Source organism: Abramis brama (genome assembly GCF_963993115.1).
Source record: "Abramis brama genome assembly, chromosome: 5".
Lineage (NCBI taxonomy): Eukaryota > Metazoa > Chordata > Actinopteri > Cypriniformes > Leuciscidae > Abramis > Abramis brama.
Window position 1 is genome coordinate 35663832 of NC_139967.1, and position 22766 is coordinate 35686597.

Here is a 22766-nt window from a genome sequence, read left to right on the forward strand (position 1 = left end):
ACCATCACCAACACATTGCTAGTCACGACTGTTTCCTGAAACCGTATTGTCTCAAAGTGGTCGTTCAACCACGTTGGTTTATGACGTCACGCACATGGTGGAGTAGTAACTACTTTTAATAAAACTGTTTAAGATCGAATCAACGCTATATGTTTTGATATAAATTACAGACATGGCATCTGAGGACTATTTAATTTTTTCAGAAAGTTTCTCAGTTATTTTGCATTATTTCCAGATTCAATCATAGGCTCGTTCTTACGTTGTAGAGCACGTTCGCACATGCGCAGTCTTCTTTAAATCTCTGACAAACTAAAAGACGTAAATTACATTTGTATGTATTCTAAATAAAAGACACAGGTTGAACTGAATGTCAGCTTGCTTATTTTGCTCAAGATAAGGATTTATGGTAACACATTATTTTACAGTGTCCTTGTTACATATGTTACATGTACTTACCATAGTATTAACAGTAAATTATGCATAATTACATGCAACTAACCCTCAACCAAATACTAATCCTACCCTACCCTCACTTATCAACCAGGATGTTATTACTTGTTGTTTATTCTATGTAGTTTTATTGTGGCGTTTGCACATGCAAGTAGTTCTAATGTTCAGTAAAATCACTTTGTTTGGAAGGTTTTTCGGACCCTTGGTTATAGGGCTGGGTATCGGCAAGGGCCTCACGATTCGATACATATCACGATACACGTGTGCACCAGATTTTCTGTGAACGAGCCCGTCTCTTCAGCATCGATTAACACCATGGAGTACTCGGTGGTAGGCTGCCCTGGCTAATCTACCCATAGATAGCAATAACCGAGGAATTGGAAGCTTGTTAGTAGATTTTCTCTCCGCCATCACGCTTTGTACAATCCAACACACCTGCGAACTTCAGGTGTGTGCATGTGGGGGGAGGGGGGATCTGTGGCGTGTGCACGAACTGTGATTGACAGTCAGATCTCACACAGCCCTGCGCTGATTGGACCGGAAGAACCGGGAGCGGTGGATTTTTGCAAAACAAATAACAGGCTCTAGGTGGAGGTAGAAGCGCGTTTTTTTTCTAAAACCGGCTGATTTATGTTGTTCTGTCGGAGCATAGTGTAGGTTTCAGTGAATATGATAAAAAAAATCTTGCCGACTGCAGCTTTAATTGAAGTTGCCATAATCTCAATGATTTATTGCATTAACTGTTCCTACATTTTTTTGTACATCTCTATCAGCGGTCAAATTTAGAAAAGAACAATTCAGTGAGCTGCAGTTTCTCTTCCCATCACAAAACAGGTGGCAGTATCAGAGAGTCTGTCTGTATTGGCTGTAGGCCTCACACACTCCTCCTCTGCATTATTAACACTGTTACACTACGACTGCTCCTTGCATCTATTTACAGTCATTGGTTGGATGTGGTTACAGGTGGAGATGACTGCTAATTGTTTTTGCTTTTTCAAACATGCTACATTCTAAATGTATTCAGTGCACAAGAAGTGCATAACAAAACATTTCACAATAAAATAACATAGTATTAACAGCTTGATAAACAAAACTTTAATAAACTCTTTAAAACAGACAAAATTAAATATAAATAAATAAAATAAATAAATTAAGGTTAACTAACCTAAATTCCAGTCATAACAATAAATAAACTTAAAAATTGTTTTTCAGTGCACACATTTCACAATGAAATAACACACTGTACAGTATATTAACTGCTTGATAAACAAAATTGTAATAAATTGTGTCTTAAAAACAGACAACATAAAATAAATTAAGATTAACTAACCTAAAGTCATTCCAGTCATAACAATAAATAAAAACTAACCGAATTCAAAACCAAAAAATAGATTGCTATATAATGGACCGTTAAACTCATATACGGCTCCATCGTTCTGCTGGACAACATATATGGGATTGTTGCGTAGATCGTAAGCTCGTATTCAACGCCCACCTTACATTTCTCATACATTTTGGGAATAGCAACTCGTATGAAATGAGTGCGAGATGGCAGCTGGTATCTTTTGTCGAGTGTTTGTATTAGTCTTTGGAAGCCGTCTTTACTGACGATGTACGCAGGCTCCATGTTTCTGCATATATGATAGGTAATTGTGTCGGTAATTTATTTGTTCCGTTTTGATCCTTTCTCATAAGGCGTGACACTTGCAAATGCTTGAATGATGTATACTTGTTCAGTCGGTTCAGGCTGGCTTTGAGGTGTGCTTTTGTTAGTTTCGATTGACTTTGTCGACATTCATTGATCACAGGTTTTTATGGCGCTGTTTTGGAAAAGGGTTGTAATATTGCCCCGTCTCGTTGCAATAATCATTTCACAGGTCTTGCAAATTACCTTGCTCTGTGACACATCCTCTCTGTGTACTCCCAAACGACTGATGTTGAATTTGTCTTTTTGGCACCAAATAATTTTTATTCTGACCTGCATCCATTAGGGTTGTGCCGATGGACGATATCATCATCGTGATGCCACGCCCCCCACCCTGTCAGACCAGCCCAGTCTCACGGCAGTTTGTGTTCGTGTGTACACCAGTGGTTGGGAACCTGGCTCGCGAGCCACACCTGGCTCTTAGGCAGAAATCATGTGGCTCGCAAGGTCTCTCACCCTTTACCAACAAACGATAAAAAAAATTAAGACGTGCGTGTTCAGTGCTGTTCGCGAGTGTCACGAGTCACCACAGCAATCAACTAACCGCTTACGTTTCTGTGGTAACCTAACAGTTACAGCTCCTGCACTTCTGCACGCATTCAAGCAGCTGCTGCTTGTTTAAGGTGATGGCGAAAATCATTTTAGAACAGCAGCGAAAATGTAAAAGTAGGCTATATAAACTTTAATAACTTATATCCTTTTATTGAAACGGGTGCTTTGCTGTTCAAAGAGACATTTCGAAACATTTCACCCGCTGGCCGCTGGTACTTTCACTTTTGTCGCAGAGACCCTTTATGTCCTAAATGTGTCGTATTGTTGATAATCCGCACAGATTTCAGTTGACGATTCTGTTTAAAGTTATTAATAATAAAACATGAATGAATGAGAAAGAAAAGAGCAGGATGTGCTTTATATTGAAAAGAAATATTAAAAGCGCAATAAGTCGTGAAAGAGAACTGAATTCTACTGATAGGATGCTGTGCGCGCGCTCCGAGCGCAACACAGACAAGCATAGTAGTCTTTGTCTTCGGTTGCGAGCCTAAACAGCCAACACATAAACATAGAAATATTTCAAAATGCCAAGCCGAGTATTCCCGTGGCGTAAACACAGTAGAAGTAGCTACACTCTCTCACTCTCTCTCTCTCTCTCTCTCTCTCTCTCTCTCTCTCTCTCTCTCTCTTCGTGATGGTCAGCAGCACCCCCCCCACCCCCGACGATATCATCGTCCATCGCGATGTTTTACTGTAAACATCGTCAACTGCCAATTTAGGGGACATCGCCCAACCCTAGCATCCATATTTTATGTTCTTTCCTCCCGTTCGCCTATTCTGTTCTCCCGCTCAGCTTCATCGTAATTTGCGCTGTGCGCTGAGTGAGCTCTGATAGGTTAACATCTTAAACATGCGCACAAGAACGTTGCAGTATTCTGAATGAAAATATAAATAATTTAATAAATAAAATCACAGCCTTATACGGTTTAGAAATCGCATGTGCTCAAATCGCGATTATTTTGCGATTAATTGCACAGCCCTAGTTCAGAGTAGGGATGCTAATGGTTAATCGACGGTCGATTAATTGTTGATAATAGTTTAGTCTAAACTTGGGACTCAGCAGTCGATTAAGCAAGGTCATCATTTGAGTGTGTAGTAAACACGTGCTGTAGACACACAAGCCAAAATTACGCGAGCACGCCGTAGTTACGTATTCCAATATTAATGTCTTCATGTCATGCAATGGATTAGCTAGACTAACTTTTTATTTCAAAACATTATTAACCAAGTGATTTTGTGTGCAAAATTTTCTATATATTCTAATCATTTAGTTAACAACATGTATTCATTACTTCAATGAGCTCATTGTTTCTGCCTTAATTAATACATTATTAGCTAACTGCGTGATTTCTGAAATACATTACTTAGACACAGTTACCTCTGATAACAGATCACTCTAAATTGTAATGTAGACGCATGCATTTTCTGTAAAGCTGCTTTGAAACGATATGTATTGTGAAAAGCGCTATACAAATAAATTTGAATTGAATTGAGTCTCATGGTTGAGATGCGATCAAATCACGGAAGTCCTAGCTTTAGCCAAGCAGCATGCCATTTCACTCCGTGATCTATGCATTGTCTTATATTGTGTTTTGGCTTGTTCGATACCACCTGGTCTAAGTAAAGATATTAAAAAAAACTAAACTTGGTGCAAAAGCATCATGTGTATACTGCAAACACATGCGTCCGCGGTGCTTTTGCATACAAATACTTGGTAGTAAATACTTGGTAGCATACAAATAGTTTGGTTTCTAACCGAAACAAATATGCTTGTTGTATTCTGCTAGTTGAGACTTTTTCAGCGATATATTGCACAAGTCTATCTGTTATGTACTGTGATTTTACAGATCACATTTTCATGTAAAACAGTTTTTTATGCTTTGAAAATAGAGCACTTCTAATATGTCATCAAAATTAAAAGCACTTGTTTAGTGATGGTCATATTCCCTATATTCACTGTAAAGCCAAGCTTGTAAGCTTTAAAATGACACCTATTTTGTGTTGGTTAAGCAAGTGGCTGTAACATGATAACTTGCTGCTCCCTGCTTCGGATTAATTCGGGTAAACAATTAATTGATTAATTGAAACAACGATCAATTATAGGAATTTATGTTAATTTACTTCCCTAGTTCAGAGTTTATATTGTCTTTTGCAGTTGATGTATATGATCGCAAAGGAATTTATTTGCATTTCAAGTCTTACTTGTGAGAATATTTTCCATAGTTGGCTCACCTACAGTGAACCCAGCATAATGTGTTTCTTCATTTACTCCTGAGAGTGGCTTGACTGAGCTTGGCTGATCAGAGAAACTTTTTCCTTACTGCCTCCCAAGTTCCTTGCTTTCTGTCCACCTCATGGAGTCTGTTTAAAAAACATTACCACAGTATCATGCTGTGGCCTGTCTGACACCATTTAAAAGGTTCATTTTCCTCGCGTGATCCTGGGCTGCATGTATGCAGGATCTGGCCTTAATCACGTTTGAAATCTCTGTCTTAGGTGTAAAACAGGATTTAGCGGCTCATAAAGCCCTCTTTAAATGTCTCGCTCATTAGGAAAGCCTCAAAAGATAGACTCTGAGACGTGGCCACTCATAGGTTCCATTTTACTGAAGACCGCATGCTGCTACCATTTTACTTTGAAAATTAAAACAAAACAAAACAAAAAATCATAAAGATGATCTTTAATGCAGTCTGACTGTCCCTGTTTCTCTTGGTCTCTTTTTTCCTTCTACCCTTATTCCTGTCTTATGAGTGGCCAACCACAAAAAAGCTAAACAAAATGTGTATAAATTGCGCTAGGAAACCCTTTGTCACGGCACTCTTCTACCGACACTCAGATTCCAAAAGCTCACACAGAGGAGCTCTGTCAGGTTGTTCAAACTTTAGGCCAGGATATTGCTAAAACAATTGTACTCACATTTCAGTCCTTCCACTCTTACGCCTGTTTCACACATACTCCGTTTGCGGAGCATATGCGTATGTGGTGCATATTTTTTTCTGTACTATGTAATTTTTGTCACGGGGGATGGTATGCAAAGTGAAAAATTTACTGGTTTTTGCACCATTATTTACTGCCCAGAAAAAAAACTCAAACCTGCTTTTAGGTTTAAAAAAATCTACCCGGCAGATGTTGGTCATTACACTCCGGTTTAGAGGGACTACTCAGCACTCGTTAAGAGTTGAAGATGCTTAGATGCATTAAAAAGCTGAGATTCAAAACTTTAAGATGATACATATTTTGTGTTATTCCACGTTTGAAAACAAGCATGGACGGTTCTGGGAACATTGGAAAACACATTGCATCCTGGAAAGATGAGACATGTTTTTAAGCCAAGTATGCATCACTTTGTGAGGAATATTTTGTGATCAACGCAATGGATTATGTTGTGTTTGGGCTCTTTGTAATCGTGAGAATCTGCTGTCAATAAATATGTTTTTCCACAATTCATGCATGTTTCATAGAGTTATGAGCTAACACGTCACATCAATGCACCATCTAAATACTTCATTAGATGTGCACCTGCACATAGAAGTCCAGGAATATCTTTAGATCTAAATGATGGATTATGAGTTTGGGCTCTTTTTAATCATAACACTCTGCTGTAAATAATTATGTGCCATTTTCCACAATTTATGCATGCTTCATGGAGTTATGAGCAAAAACGCGACATCAGTATACAAGGCTCTATGTACAAGGCTCTATGTGCGTCTGTGCGGGTTCGTGTGTGACAACTCCATGAGGAATATCTTTAGATCTGAGAGATGATACCATTTTCTACGATCTGTGCATGCTTCATGAAGTTATAAGCGAAAACGCAACGCAAGTGCTTCATCAGTATACTTGGCTATGTGCGTCTGTGGGATTTTTTTGTGTTAGAACTCCATGAGGAATATCTTTAGATCTGATTGATGGATTATATTGAGTGATGTTAATGGTGTGCCATTTTCCACAATTGGAGCATGTTTCATGAAGTTACGAGCAAAAATGTGTCATAAATTCAGCATCCGTATATGATTTACATATGGGTCTTGAGGGGCTTCATGTACAAAAACTCGCTCAAGTTTAGTAAAACAGGCGGTACACTTCGGGGTTAACTTATCTTTTGGGGACAATTTCTCAGCCAAATTTGATGTGTGATTAATTGCCACATCATGTAATTAATAAAATTGTAATTGCTTGACAGCCCTAATATATGTATATAAATATGCATCATTGCCATGTTATAGTTAGAAAACATATCTGACATCAGATCATAATATAGCCTAGTTTAAATTGAAATTGTCCTGTTGTGATTTATAGCCATCTTTTTACTCCTGTAAATGGTCATTTTCAGAAGGATGTTACAGCATAACATTGTGATTGTGGGTCCTGACAGTAGTTACTTACACATGGGGAACAACAATAGAGTCATAGATGCTGAAAGCTGCTTACTGTGATTTAGCTGGGACTCTGGGAATGGTTTGATACCCTTGTGATCACAGTATTAATAGACTTCAGTCTTCAAGTAAATGCTCTGCCATTTTCTACTGTAACTGTTTGAAGTCATTACTAATGGTTGTAGGGAGATTTATTTTATTTTTGAGAATCTTTAATCTCTGTCCTGATATCACTTTCTACTGTACCTCTCTCTTCTTTTTTTAGCGTCTCTTTCACCTTCTCCCTGTGAATGTCTGTTTTTTCCTGACAGCATATAGAAGCTACTACTGGTACTGGTACTTTAATGGGATGACTTACATATTTGTGGGTGGTTGTATTCGCTTATGTTTGAGAGAGCGGAGGCCACTTACTTGCACAACAGCATTCATTTTAAGTTCCCGGTTCTTAGTTTCATGTTTTCACTTGTTGCATTTAAGGAACTAAGCTGGACTGTTGTACCACGTTTTCATGTCCCCTTTTGTTGAAATGCTCTTGGTTTATTTTAAGACTCTAGCAGATACCAGACAAATGTTGAGAGGATGTGATGAAGCAGCCTGATATTTAGCTTCTACATCCTCTCAAACTGACTCTGCCTAAACATGACCAGACTCTCAACGATAACATGCAATACACACTACAGAGGACAAACTGAACCTCAAACCAGAAGGATTTGTCTGCCTCAACCTCATTTTAAATGCATTGACAAAAGAAATGTTAATGTTTTTTCTTGTGCAGTTTTTTTTTGCAGAAAAATAGCATTCTATTATTTTGTTGAAAAAGAAGGATCTTTTTAAAACTTGCAGTGACATTTAAAAAAAAAAAAAGTCTTTAGCTTTTTTGTATTGTGGCTCGAGTCCATGCGTCACTAACAACTGAAAATGAGAACTCCTGAGTCATTATGAGCTTCCTCTCTCTCTTCCTTTGTAGCTCACTTACAGGAAGTTGGCTATACTGCATCATCCTCACATTGCAAGTAGGAGGAATTCATCTGTGATTATAAAAACATTGTTTGACTCACCCTACATTTAGCATTTAGCATGCTGTTCAGGGAGAAATTTTGCATCATTCTTCTCCCTGATTTTCAACAGACTTGGTGGTCAATAATTCCTGGAGTTATTTGTTAGCTTTTCCATTCATCTCAATGGCAAATGCTTGGTTGAAGTACATAACTACATTTGAATTAGTAGGGGTGTGCAATATGTATTTTGTAATACCAAATATTTTATCATAATAGTTTTAAATAGCTGACATTGTCACTCACTTGAGAAAAAATACACTTTGAGAGTCCATGCATTCAATGCATGATGTAGCCTAGCACAAGACTACTGAGCGTGCAAATATTTATTCAGTATTCAAACAGCATGTCACATTTGGTTACAACGGTCAGCAGCACAGTAAAATTCTCCAAGATGATTCAATATTCCCATTGTTATATTCATCTGTAGATAAAGGTGGATTTGCATAAAATGACTTGATCACTTGCTGGAGTTTATTGCTATTTCTAAATGATGTGGTACTCACTGCTGGGTGTCTGTTTGATCACAACAAATAGGACTATGAGAAGACTATGAATTGGCATCACGCACACAGTAACTGGAATTTAAAATTGTGAAGAAAAAGGCTAAATAAACCGTTGGATAGATATGATACACTAAGAGTTAGATATGATACACTAAGAATTTTCAATGTAGAGCGCTGCGCTGTGACTCCATGTTGCTTTAAAGCACATCATTCTACACCCAGAATGTGAATAAGATTTAAACAGCACTAGTATCGGATTGTTATCAATATCGGCCTATACTCAGAATTTGGGTATCGGATCAGTTTTGAAAAATGGTATAGGTGCATCCCTAATTTAATTTACTGTTTGTTATAACTTTCACTGTGTGAGTAGCCTATACATGTGTGATTTTTGGTGTCAATCATTTTTGGCTACTCACACAAGATATTTAAGCCTGTGTTAAGGCTATCAAGGAAATTATATTTTGCCAAAGAAGAACTTTTACCTTTTTTTAAACATGTAAAACAGCCTACTTCATTTTAATATGTTACCATATCATCATCACGCTTAACACTGAGAATTTGAGTAATTGTAATGTGACTATCGGGTGCGGATATCTAAATCAGATAAAATCATTTGTGTGGGTGGATGATTTATTTTTAGCAGCAGATTCGGGTGACGTTAGAGCTGATCTGCGCATCTCTAATATGAAGAATATGAAAAGCTTTGAGAGTTCATGATAGGCCTAAACCAGCCAAAGTACTAGCACAAAAACACACTCAGTAAAATATTGTCTAATTATAATTGACATAATCCTAGAAAATATCAAGAAATCTTTTTTTTTTTAATCAATATTGCATACCCCTATAGTAATTGATTTTTGCTGTGAGATGGTATAATTATAGCTTCTATTAGCAGGGGCTAACAAGGTAAGAATTATAGTAAAGACCTCTGTTTTTAGCATGTCATTTTACCATTTTACCAGCAAGGTGATATTTCATTGAAGATGGCTGTAAATAGAGAAGAGATGTCTTGCAATTGTCACAATCACACCAGGATCTCCCTCCTCACTCACACAATCCTCACAGTCTCCAGAATACTTATCACCAGAACCTGTCCCTCGTCAGCAGCACACCAATCACTGGCTGCATTAAATAAACCCAGCGCTGGCAGGCTGGCAGCACACATACATATAGTTTTTGTGAGAGGTATTTTGACTTGGCTATATTTGCTACTCAACTGTAACACATGCATTGGCTAAATGTATGTATGTGTAACAGCACAAGCTAATTCAATTTTGTTATAGAGTTTCCAAAGGCTTAATTGTGTTTTAACAATTAATCAATATTGGATAATAAAAATGTATAACCGAAAAAAAAAAACATAGCTTAAATCCAATTAATAAATAATATCAACCCAGTCCTATTGCCCAACATGCTGTCAAGAGAAGGATATTGAATTGGATTAAAACGGCTCTTTTTATGCCAAAAGCCTTTATTTAAATTTGCAATATGTGGAGAGGACATTTATTTTTCATAGAGAATAGTCTGTAGAATAGTACTTTGATCCTTATTTAAATAGATAAAATTTATATTGTGGTGGAGGGTGTAAAAATTATAATTACTAATCTGACATTCTGGCTAGGTTCATTTTTAAAGCCTGCTTTTTGAGGTTTAGATTTTGCCTCCTTGTTTTTTGGATGGTGGATTTAAATTTGGGTCACTTTATATGGGACAACATCATGACACCGACATGTTTTTCATAGTCAAACTGAAGGTTATCTTAAGATCACCAACGTTCTGTTTGCAAGCTAGAGCGAAGTGTGCTAACCTTCTGCTGAAACTGCTGATGTAGGCTATTAATAGCAAGGATAAATGTTACATTTTCTTGTCCCTAAGGCTGAAATTTTGGCTGCAATACAAAGAGATGCAAATACAGTATGCAAGACGTAACTAATGCAACAACAACATTTTGACCTGAATAAATGGCTGCAATGACGCTCTGTTAGGTGGGTTGTTATGCAATGGTTTTGTTGCTGTGGACCTGCAACCTATTGAGATGTGGATTATCATTGGTTTAACACTTACACTCAAATTTCATCATTTATAAATGTATGCATTTAAAATAATGACTTTACATTTGTCAATCAACTAAAGTTCCATAGTGTGCTCTCTGTTTGCTGTGTGATCTTCAGATGGGGCATAAAAATTGTTTTTGTTTGGTTCCGGTTTCCGACCGACCCTGTCAATTTATGTGCGACCCAAATTTATTTTATGAGCTTGGGGAAGTAATAATACAAATTAAATAAATACACATAAAAAACTTTGAGGCTTTTTATGCACTTTTTTTTTTTTGCACTCGCTAAGGGCGGCTGCCCTGAGTGTGACGAGATGGATCTCCCCACCCTGCGGGCTCGACTGGCTGATTTCGCCTATGATGACCCCGCTTCCCGCTATCTCTCCCTTTGCTTGAGCCGTGCAAACTGCGCCGTTCACAAAGGATGTCAGAGCGGACGGTCACGAGCAATGTTCCACGCCCGCGGCTAGCTTTCTTTACGTTCAAGAAAGCTACCCCGCCCTCGTGCCCCGTTCGCGTGTCACTCACCAGCGAAAGGAGGAAAGGGAGTGTTTTAGTCCCGCCGAGGCCGGACCAACCTCCATTTCTCACACATTTCAGTACCCTCTTAGTTCAGGCGGCTGGAAATGTCAATATTGCAGCAAATGAGCCTGTTATAAAACATGCACGCCTGCAAACAAACGCCGACACAAAACATGATGATGCTCTCTTATCTGCTCACGCTAACTGAAAGCTTATGTCATTACCCCTGTGGCTCAGTGGCGAAATCTAAGGCTTTCGCGCCAAAGACCCGTGTTCGAATCCCGGCTCTGGCGGTAGATAAAAATTATGCTGCTCTCATCTCTGAGCTCGCGGCCAGCTTTCTTACGTACAGAAAGCGAACCCTAACCCGCCCACACAAGGTGGTATAGTACATGTAGTACAGGTAGGCTATGTTATGAACAAATAGAGTATCCATCGCTACTGTAAAGTAAAATTAAAAAAATAATAATAATTTCCTACCTATCCCTTGCTGCCACTGAGAAAAAAAAAGAAAAGAAAAAAAATTCCCTACCGACACATGACCTCAACTGACAACCAACCGGAACCAAACTTTTTTTTTTTTTTATGCTGGGCTTGTTGGGTATACTTACGTCATATGACCGTTCCTTTAAAGGTGCAATGTGTAATATTTCTGAGGATCTATTGACAGAAATGCAATATAAGATCCATAACTATATTTTCAGTGGTGTATAAAGACCTTACTTAATGAACCGTTATGTTTTTATTACCTTAGAATGAGTCTACATAACCGCGGGCACCCCCCTTCTATGAAGGTCGACATATTGTGACGTCATGTTTCTACCGTAGCCGACAGCGAACAAACAGCGCTACAGAGCGCGTTTCATCACTAACTTGAATGAGAAGCAGCAGAAAAAGATGCAGCAGAATACTCAGGTTGTCCCTGACTCTGCAAACGTGGAGAAAAACATGCTGTCTGAACGACGTCTCGGACATCGTAACGTTAGCTATTTCCCCTTACCTAGCTGCTTTGATGCTCTTATCCATAGCTCTTATCTTATACTAACTAGCATGGAAACAAGCTATGGTAAAGTCAGTGAATAAAAGACTAACACAATGATGAACAAGTAAAAATAACAATCGCAATAACGTGGTTTTACTGAATAATTAAGTAAATATAATTTAATATAAAATATAATATAAAGAAACCTCATTGCTTGACTTGTTACTCTCTGCTGACTCAGACTCAGACGACGACATCTTCCGATCCTACGTCGGCCACCATAGCTTCTCCTTCGAGTTTGCAATTTGAGGGATAGGCCGTGAGTGACTGGCTGTTTGCAATTCGCAAACCTCACCACTAGATGCCGCTAAAAATTACACACTGCACCTTTAAACAGTCTTCATACTGTGCTGTAATCAGATAAGCATTCACAGGCTTCCTCTAATTACAGCAACCCAACATACATTTACTGTCTTCTCACCAATAGTAGTCAGTGTGCATGTGTGTGCAGTTTTACAGGCATTTGAATTGAAGTGGTTGAATTGCTTTTAGAATTGTTTTTCCACTGTTTTTGGGGTCTATCCATCTCAAGTGGTCCAATGTGTCTACACCATGTCCAAATTTTGGCGCATCACATCTCAACAGCTTGAGGTCCTGAATACATTTGTTGCAAACACCTTTAAAACCACTTGTTTTTTTTGCCAAAAAAGTTGACCGCTGTGATTAAACCACTGATCTATATAAATGACTGGATTGCTCACTGTGTTCTAAACTGCCAACAGGCAGTGAAGCCACTGGAAGTGTTCGAGAGGCCATCATCTAACGACAGAGGACATCATTGACCTAAAATCACCCGATTTGCAGCATATCAGTCACACATTAACAGTTTTAAAGATATATGTACATTAATTGATACTTTGAACGTTATCTGTAATCTTGGTAGGGATGCACCGATATGAAAATTTTGGCCAATACGGATAACCGTTAAGTCTTTATATTTGAAAGCCGATTAACCGAATATAAAATCTAAATCTTTAAAAAAGAAAAATAAATAAATAAATATATATATAATTTTTGAGAGCCCGATTACAAAAACAAAAGTCTCACTATTAAAAGCCATGTCCCAAGCACACAATTATAATGTTCTCAGTGTTTTTTTTTGTAGCTTATATCCTTTTCAAAGTGATTCCAATCATATTTCAAGCAATTCAAAACCATCTTGGTGAACTGAAGTGTCTCAGCTGAAGGAAATAATCCATTATTTATCAGCTTTAATATATCGGCCACATTTTCTAAAAATAAAAATAATTCAGCAGAGGCAGGAGGGATATTATGACCAGAAGAATGAAATCCTCTCTATCCCTCCAGCAAATCGCACCCTGCCCATTCATGACAACTGCTCTCTCTTGGTCAGTGGCAGCGCCAACACAGATTTGAATATTCAGCTGTGAGCGCACTTGTCAAAGGTTTAAAGGGATAGTTCGGCCAAAAATGATATTTAACCCATGATTTACTCACCCTCAAGCCGTTCAAGATCCATATGTCAATCTTTTTTCAGACGAACACATTTTCAGTTATTTTAGAAAATTTCTTAGATCTTTCAGTGGTTATAATGTGAAGCAATGGGGTCCAGCTCCTCCAAGTCCCAAAATGTACATGCATCCTTCACAAAAGTAATCCATCCAGCTCCAGGGGGATAAACGAAGGCCTTCTGAGGGTAATCCGTGCGGTTTTGTCGTAAAAATATACATATTTAAAACTTTATAAACGAAAATAACTGGCTTCCGGTAGCGGTCGACGCGCGTTCACAGAGATGGATGCGTCGTGACGTAGAACGAACGTGACAGCGCAGCCAGAGAGCAGAGCAAAACAAAACTCGACGTTCGTTCTACGTCACGACGCTTCCTACGCTACGTCCTACGTCATACGCCAGCATCCATCTCTGTGAACGCACGTCGACCGCTACCGGAAGCCAGTTATTTTCGTTTATAAAGTTTTAAATATGTATATTTTTACGACAAAACCGCACGGATTACCCTCAGAAGGCCTTCGTTTATCCCCCTGGAGCCGGGTGGATTACTTTTGTACTTTTGGGACTTGGAGGAGCTGGACCCCATTGCTTCACATTATAACCACTGAAAGATCTAAGACATTTTCTAAAATAACTGAAAATGTGTTCGTCTGAAAAAAGATTGACATATGGATCTCGAACGGCTTGATGGTGAGTAAATCATGGGTTAAATATCATTTTTGGCCGAACTATCCCTTTAATAGACATTGCAGATTCGGTGTCATGTAGGAATAAGATGTGATCTTTTAACAATTAATTGTGCAGCTCTACACCCTACATTTTACAAATTATACTTGAATATTAGGCCAGTTATTGCTGTTTGTAAATGGAAAGACAAGAACAGAGAGTGGAAAGTAAAGAGTAGGAATTAGGAAGATGTTTTTTTTTTTTTTGTGAACTGAGCAAGTCTTACTGATTTTTGATGTTCATATATTATCATTCCACATCTCTTGGGATGTTGTAAATGGTTGAGCCTATGTACATTTGCATCCCACCATTATTCAAGTCATTGAGAGCAACCCACAAGGGTATATGCTCAGCTCTCTGCAGAACACATTAGCTCCCTCACCCTCTTCCCTTCTCTGGTTTGAAGAGCACTTATGCCTCTTTCAGTCAATGGCCACCTGTCCATTCCTCTCACATTACCTCTGCTTTGTTCACTAATATGCCACTAATATATCACTTTGAGTCACCCAGTCTCTGTGCATCAACTGTTTTAAAGATCTTCTAGGGTGAAACCTACACTCTGCATTGAGGGTATTGGGTCTCTGATAGGGGCTTTTGATTACTAAATCACTTAAAAAATGACATACTTAGTCACAGGAAGCTTCTTCTGATTTTTCTCTGGGTTCTCTCTCTCTGTTTCTCCCTTCCCTTTCTTTCTCTCCCTATAAATTGCCCTGCTTTCACTTGCATTAAGATTACATCTATTGAATGATCCTGCATGTTCCTGGAAGGTTATTCCTTAACCAGATTTTGTTGCTGCCTTTTTTGTGCTTTGAAAACTTTGAAAACGTTTTAATTAGCACTACACTGGCTGAAGCCTAAAAACTGAATGACCCCCATGATCTGACCCGACCGGTACTGCTCTGTTTTTTCTTCAATGAGGAAGAAGTCTCACAGACATGATTAATTTAACGTTAAAATAAAAACAACATTATTTTAATGTTTTATAATAACTTTCAACAAATTTAAATCTGCACAAACCTAAAAAGTTAGAACCTACATGAATAATCTGTATCAAATTCTAAAATTTGACAGGGTTGATCTGGCTTGGGTCAGGTAGAAGACCTCTTGCTTAGAATACTACATTGGCAAGTGAATACTTTATCATCAAGTTAGCCAAAACACTTATTAGACCAACATGCAAGAATGTGTAGAATTTGTGTGTTCTAACGACAGGTGTTCTGATTCTGCTGAATTCTGTAGGTGCAGATTATGTACAGTAGGCCTAGTTATGATGAAACTCTGAAGTGTAGCACTTGTTAAGTGTTTGTGTCCAGCAATCCCATTGGGATTAAACTATTTCCTGTAACATAATCTGAACTCAACCATCTAACTTCAGTGTTTCCCACTGGACTTTTTTTTTTCTTGTGAACCCACAGAAGACCATTTTGTTCATTTTAAAGTTAAATACATCAATCTGGTACACCTTGAGAGTTAAAAATTAAGAGCTCCAACCTCAGTGTCCAAATGAAGTCTTTAGATTGGCTTGTACCTGGACTTTTTAGGTGTGATATAGTGTATCAGTCTACATTACATTTACACTGGTGCTTTAGGGAGCCAAACAATTAGAATATTATTCATAATACTAATAATATTAATATTAATACTACTACTACTACTACTACTACTACTACTACTACTACTACTAATAATAATAATAATAATAATAATAATAATAATAATAATTATTATTATTATTATTATTATTATTATTATTATTATTATTATACTTCACTTGAAATGCTATAATCAACTGTCCACATAATATTGGAAATTATGTGAATGTGAAAATAATGCATAACTGGTGCATGTTGTGTTCCAAAATGCCCATTAAACTCACAGCACATGCAAATATGGAGTTTTCTGCATTCACTGTGAACTATGCTGCTCCGAGACACAGAAAACACTGGATCACAAGCTGATCACATGAGCAAAGTGTGCACTTTGCTTTGAAACACACAGTGCAACAGTTTACTTATTAAATCGCAGCCCTTTGTGATTTGATAAGGGCACTAAAGCCATTTCATGCTTTTAAATTTTTGTTCATTTGACAGTTGCAATGCCAAAGCAATTGTACAAAATGCAACGTTAGAGAGCTTTTTTATTATTATTAGAAATGTTATAATATTTTCGGTTAATTTTGAAACTAGAATGAGGTAGAACCAGAGTCTTGGTAATTAATGAGAAATTCTGACCCTCTGCCTGCTTTTGTTGCTTTGTCTACAGAACAAGTAGTGAGAGTCACAAACTGAGAAGACCATGTTGAAAGGGGGCACTGTCAAGGCGGCACTGCCCAGAATGGGTGCTCCGGAGCGTCCAAAACTGTCTACAAGTATCTCTCAAGGCTCGTACTCCAGCAACATCGGGATGAAGACCTCCAGATCATCCAGCACCATCGCCTCTGATCTGCGACTCAGCAAGGTGATCTGTATGAACTAATATAATAATGAAATGGATGAGAAGTGGGAAGGATGGGACCCTGACACAGCACAGGTTCTTGAGTTAAAAAACAACAAATGTAAAACACTAAGTAAGCTGTAAGATGTGATGCCACACCCAAAGATGTTTCTAACATGTACAGTACACAGGACCAATTAAAAATTACATTTGACACAAGATCTTCTTTACCTGTATATTGTATGCTCTTCTGTATGGTATACTGTAGTTTTATTTTCCTCTCATAAAAACTGTATTTTATTATATATATATATATATATATATATATATATATTTTTTTTTTTTCAATATGTATTATTAATATTGAAAACTCACTAAACTCACTGTTTTGAATCCAAATAATGTAATTTATGTTATTCATACATCAAAGAGGTTTGTTTAAGACAGCTGGGGGATATGTCGTCAATTGCTATTGCGACAAGTGACAGTAAAAAAAATAAAAAATAATTGTCAATGAGTTATTTTTTTCAAGAGATTAGTTTAAAAACTTTGAGTTTTTATGAGTAAGTTATTGAATAATTTATTTAAAATAATATTTTTTTAAATAATAAAAAAATACAAATTAATTAAATAGTTTTTAATTAGACTGCAGCAATTAATATTTTGTCAGAACATCTAGTAAATTACATGTTATTTTGTTTAGTTGCCTATTCAGAATTGTGTGAGAATCGTGATTTCTATTTAATTGTGATACTTAATTTATCCAGAATTGAGCAGCTCTAGTAGCCTGGGAAAACCCAGACAAATTTAGATTTGCTCTGCAAGTAGTCTGGCAAAGAGCCCATTCAAGCCGATTTCTAATCCGTCCAAATCGAGGCACCAATCAGAAACGTTGAGGCGGGCTTTACATGATGACGATCGCTCTGATTGGTTTTAGGTCTATCCAATTGCGCCCAGAGGCATTTGAGCGACGTCCGTTGGTGAAGCGCACCAACTTTTAAATGCATTATTATATTCAAATTGCAAACACATGAGGACAGTCTCCATGAAAGACCCACTGGCAGATGAACGTGCTACTACATTTCTCTCCGAACCGGTAGGAAATTAAATTAGATTTAATAGAGGATTTTAACAGTGACAAGATGATTGACAGGGCAGTTTACGTGACAGGATGCACGCGACAGATCCGTCCGATAAAGATGACGAAGTAGTATGTCCCAAAGCTTGCCTACTTTTTTGCTACACATTCAAAAGTAAATACCTTTTCTTCACAAAAAGAGTACATACTTTTATGGCGTAGTGTAACTTAGGCGAATTGGGACGCAGCATATGGCTTTACACGATGCCGATCGCTCTGATTGGTTTTAGGTCTATCCAATTGCGCCCAGAGGCATTTGAGCGACGTCCGTTGGTGACGCCCCTTTGGAAATGAGTTATTAATGAAGCTTTGCCAGACCATAACTCAGTTACTACTGAGAATGGTCTGGTTTTAACCAGGCTACAGCTCTAGTATACAGATTCATTTTCATAGAGAAAAACTGTTCATTTAAATGCATAAATCAGCTAAAAGATACTTTTATCAAATGTTATAAGTACACAAGCATAAATGGCCTCCGACATAACAGACATGGACTAAAAGTCACAGAACTCCCATTTTCATTTCACAAAGTATTGCTTTGTAATGCTGAATAAAAAACATATTTTAAAGGTGACATATTATGCCCTTTTTCACAAGATGTAATATAAATCTCTGGTGTCCCCAGAATGTGTCTGTGAAATTTCATCTCAAAATTCTCCCCAGATCATTTATTATAGCTTGTCAAATTTTCCCTTTTTTGGGTGTGAGCAAATGAGCTGCTGCTCCTCGCCCCCGTTCAGAAGAGGGGGCAATCCTTTACACGAGCTTCAGATACTCTGGCAATAACAAAACACGCAAATATTCTCACTCATCTAAAATCTCAGAAATAACCAGTATTGGAGTGCAGCCTTACAGAGAGACTCAGGAAGAGGTTGCAACTTTTAGACGCACCTGGACCGTTCTGAATGGTTAGTGGATCATTTATGCAGTTGTTGTGGAGTTACATTGATTCATCTCATCCACTTACATGTACCGTCATGTTTAACTTTTACACAAGTTGACACAGTTCCCTGAGGTCTTTATAAGACAGCTGTGACATTCTTTGGTCAGATAGTGTTCTGTGCTCGTCTGTGCAGCCAATGACAGAACAGTTTGCATGCTTTGCTCGAACTTTGCATTAGAACTGGTTACACTGTTGTCGCTTGCGAAAACCAAATGGCAGCGCTGTGGGTAGAAATGTGCAGATTAAGGGGAGGTAATATTATAATAAGATCCCCTTCCTATGTCAGAAGGGGAGCGAAATCTGATCAGCTTATTTTTTTGACATGCTTGCAGTGAAAGGCTCACCTAAACAAAGTTACTGGGTTGTCACTTTTCACGGTTTCTGGGTTGGTAGATGCACCGGGGACCCGATTATAGCACTTAAACATGGAAAAAATCTGATTTTCATGATATGTCCCCTTTAACAGAAATGTAATTCTCAGCTGTTTTCACTGCCAGTAACTTATGTTCTTTTGTGTAGATAAAAAGGGCGAGCAGTGATGATGCTCTGGCTAAACCTGTTCTGGGTTCAGTGGCTGCAGTGTCCCGCATGAAGAAGACCATCACCACAGGAGCAATTTCTGAGCTTACAGACAACAGACCACGCAGCGCTTCAAGTAGGATTTTACTATCTATAAACATAAATCTCATGCTGTCATACTTATTTCCTAAAAGTGTGCAGTCTGTACAGCAATGATTTTGTTACTTTTTAAATGATTTAATGATGTTTATTTAATCTTTTAGTCAATCTCTTAAATGGTAAGTAATGTTTGGATGCAATACTTAATTTCAGATATTTACGTTTCACTATAGTGATATTAATCAGGGTTTCTGCTGGTCTTAAAAAGTCTTAATTCGCCCTTAAATCAGAGCAGAAAGTCTTAAATTCATAAAATCATGGCATTTCAAAAAATGAATATCTTCCTCAGTATTTTTGTCCTGTTTCCAACACAGATATCTAAACATCTATAAATCAAGACACATTCACTTGAGATGCAAATGTAAAATAAAAAATTGGACAAAAGTAATTGAGTCCCAATTGTTCTTAAAACAAGAACAAATATCTGTCAATGAGTTATTAATGTATATTCTGAGCCCATTGGCAGATATTTGTTCTTGTTTTAATCATAAACTCACTTCATTTTCATCAATTTCACAGAAAACTCTTCAATTCCCTTCAATTTATTCTTTTAATTTTCTTTACTTGGTCTTAAAAAGATCTTACACAATTCTAAAATGTTACCTTCATAATACCTGCAGAAACATTGTTTATACATAGTAGATAAACTCTCCCAGTACAAGAAATATCATGACATGGGAAATACCATTTGATGAATGGTAAAAAGATTTTTTTTTTTAAATCTCATTTGAGTTGTACGCGTAGCTTTGCTGTTTTTCATGTGATCAGAACCTGCACATATCAAAATACTTATAGACATACATGACATGCTGTCATGTCATCTCAGTATTTTCATAAAATGTTAAAGGGATTTGCTCACCAATAATGTAAGTTCTGTCATCATTTACTCACATGTTGTTTCAAACCTGATAAACATCAAACATAAAATTAAGTTATTTTAAATAAGGTCTATAACCAAACAGTTTTGGTGACCATTGACTTTTATTGTATAGACAAAAAACACTGAGACATTTCTCAAAATATCTTCCTAATGTTCCACAGAAGACAGCAAGTCATACAGGTTTAAAATAACATGATAGTGAGTAAATTATGGATGCATTTTTGTGCTGGAACTATTAAAGGAATTAAGGTCCCTTTTAGTGTAAAATCAGCTGATCACCTCTAGAGGGCAACAGGAGACCGTTCTCGGATATTACATCTCTATCGTAGGCTGATGATGGCAGTTCGATATTTAACACTGTATTTGTGTAAAAGATAACTCCTTTGACTTGAACTATATCAAAAGAATATTAACAGAAACCAAAGCTGATATGGAAAACATGACTTAGACTTTCAGTATTAAATGATGGAAGCAGAACCACCAAAAGGGATCTGATTTGCTTCTGATTAAATTGTCTTTGAGAAATTAGATATGAGGGATTGTGTCTTTGTAGAGTGCATTTATCTATGCTCTCTATTGACCTCAGACAGGGTAGATGCCATATTTAATTTATTCGCAAATGAAAACAAGGGATAGACAGTTCTATGCATTGTACAATTTTGTAGATGTGTTGACTGGAGTAGATTGATGAGTCTGATATCAGTAATTCCTCTTTCGTTAACATTACCACACACAGAAGAAAGACAAAAGCTGAAATAGTTATTGTGTTGAACAGGAATGCTGCCTGGCCACATGACCTCTGTGGGATTGGCCCTATGTTAAAATACCAGTGTCAGGGTGTAGCAGAATCCTTTGTACTCCATGTAATGCTTGGCTGGCTGATTTAACTGTAGGTGAAGGACGTGCTAATGTGCTCAATTATTGAGGTGGATGAGGTCATGAAAAATAAAATAGACAGAAAACGATCATGGTTAAGCCGGGGACACAATTAATGACTGTAAGGCCGATTATGAATGTAATTTGATACTTTACGACTGATCATGCCCAAACGCGCCGAGTCAGAGACAGTTGTGTTCAGTCGGTGTTCACAGTTGGTGTTTAAAATCTGCCTCAGTCTTTGGAAAAAGCCTGTAAGTGTGTTCAGTTCAGTCTTAGAATGTTTCAGCTAGTCGTTAAGTGTGTCCCCAGCATTACACACTAGACAAGAGGACAGCTGGAAATATGGGAGACTTTTTTTCATGCTTAAAGGGATAGTTTACCTAAAAACTCAAATTGTGTCTTCAAGGAGTAGTTCACTTTAAAATGAAAATGATCCCATGATTTACTCACCCTCAAGCCATGCTATGTATATATGACTTTCTTCTTTCAGACGAGTACAATCGGAGTTATATTAATAAATGTCCTGGCTCTTCCAAGCTTTATAATGGCAGTGGTTTTCAACCAACAGATTAAAGCTCAAAAAAGTGCATCCATCCATCATAAACGAACTCCACACGGCTTCGGGGGGTTAATAAAGAACTTCTGAAGCAAAACGATGAGTTATAATAAAAATATTCATATTTAAAACTTAAAATAAAGTAAAATAACTAGACTCCGGTCAAACGAACATATGGATTTAACTTAAGTGTAAAAAAGAAGAAAGTCATATACACCTAGGATGGCTTGAGGCGGGTGAGTAAATCATGGACTTTTTTTTCAGGATTTCTCAAGGATAGTCATGTCAAGTCACCTTTAATTATATTGTGCTTTATACAATACAGATTGTTTCACAACAGCTTTATAGGGTTAAACAGGAAAATAATGATTCAGTGACAGAAACAGATTTAAATTCTGCTGTAAAGAAGCTCTAAAAAGAAAGTAGCGTCATTGTTTAGCTGAGGTCAGTTCAGAGTTGATTCAGTTCCATTCAATAACTGGAAAGATCATCAGATTTGAAATGAGTTCAATTCAGCTATAAAGCAGCTCCGTGGAAAACGGTGATGTCATCGTCCAGTGTCAGTAATCAATAATATTCCTGAATATTAAGTGTCCCCAACCAAGCAAACCAGAGGCGACAGTGGCAAGGAACCCAAACTCCATTGGACCAGTTCTCCTCTGGCCAAATGAATAATTCACACATCACAAGTCACATTGTGGATTGATACTGTGTCATTCAGAATATTCATCCAGTTCCTTCTGCTTAAAGTTTAGGATACATCACGCTGGCATACGGTGGTAGAGTTGAAGCTGG

The 22766-nt window shown here is 37.5% G+C and overlaps 1 protein-coding gene across 1 annotated transcript in view; it reads left to right on the forward strand.

Annotated features, from left to right (window-relative positions):
- Positions 1 to 22766, forward strand: part of specc1 (sperm antigen with calponin homology and coiled-coil domains 1) — a 171341-nt gene that overhangs the window by 29470 nt on the left and 119105 nt on the right. The window contains exons 2-3 of the mRNA XM_084113290.1: positions 16727 to 16921; positions 19498 to 19633. Of these exons, the coding sequence (XP_083969416.1) occupies positions 16760 to 16921; positions 19498 to 19633 (298 nt within the window). The 5' untranslated portion in view covers positions 16727 to 16759. The remainder of the gene's footprint in view (positions 1 to 16726; positions 16922 to 19497; positions 19634 to 22766) is intronic.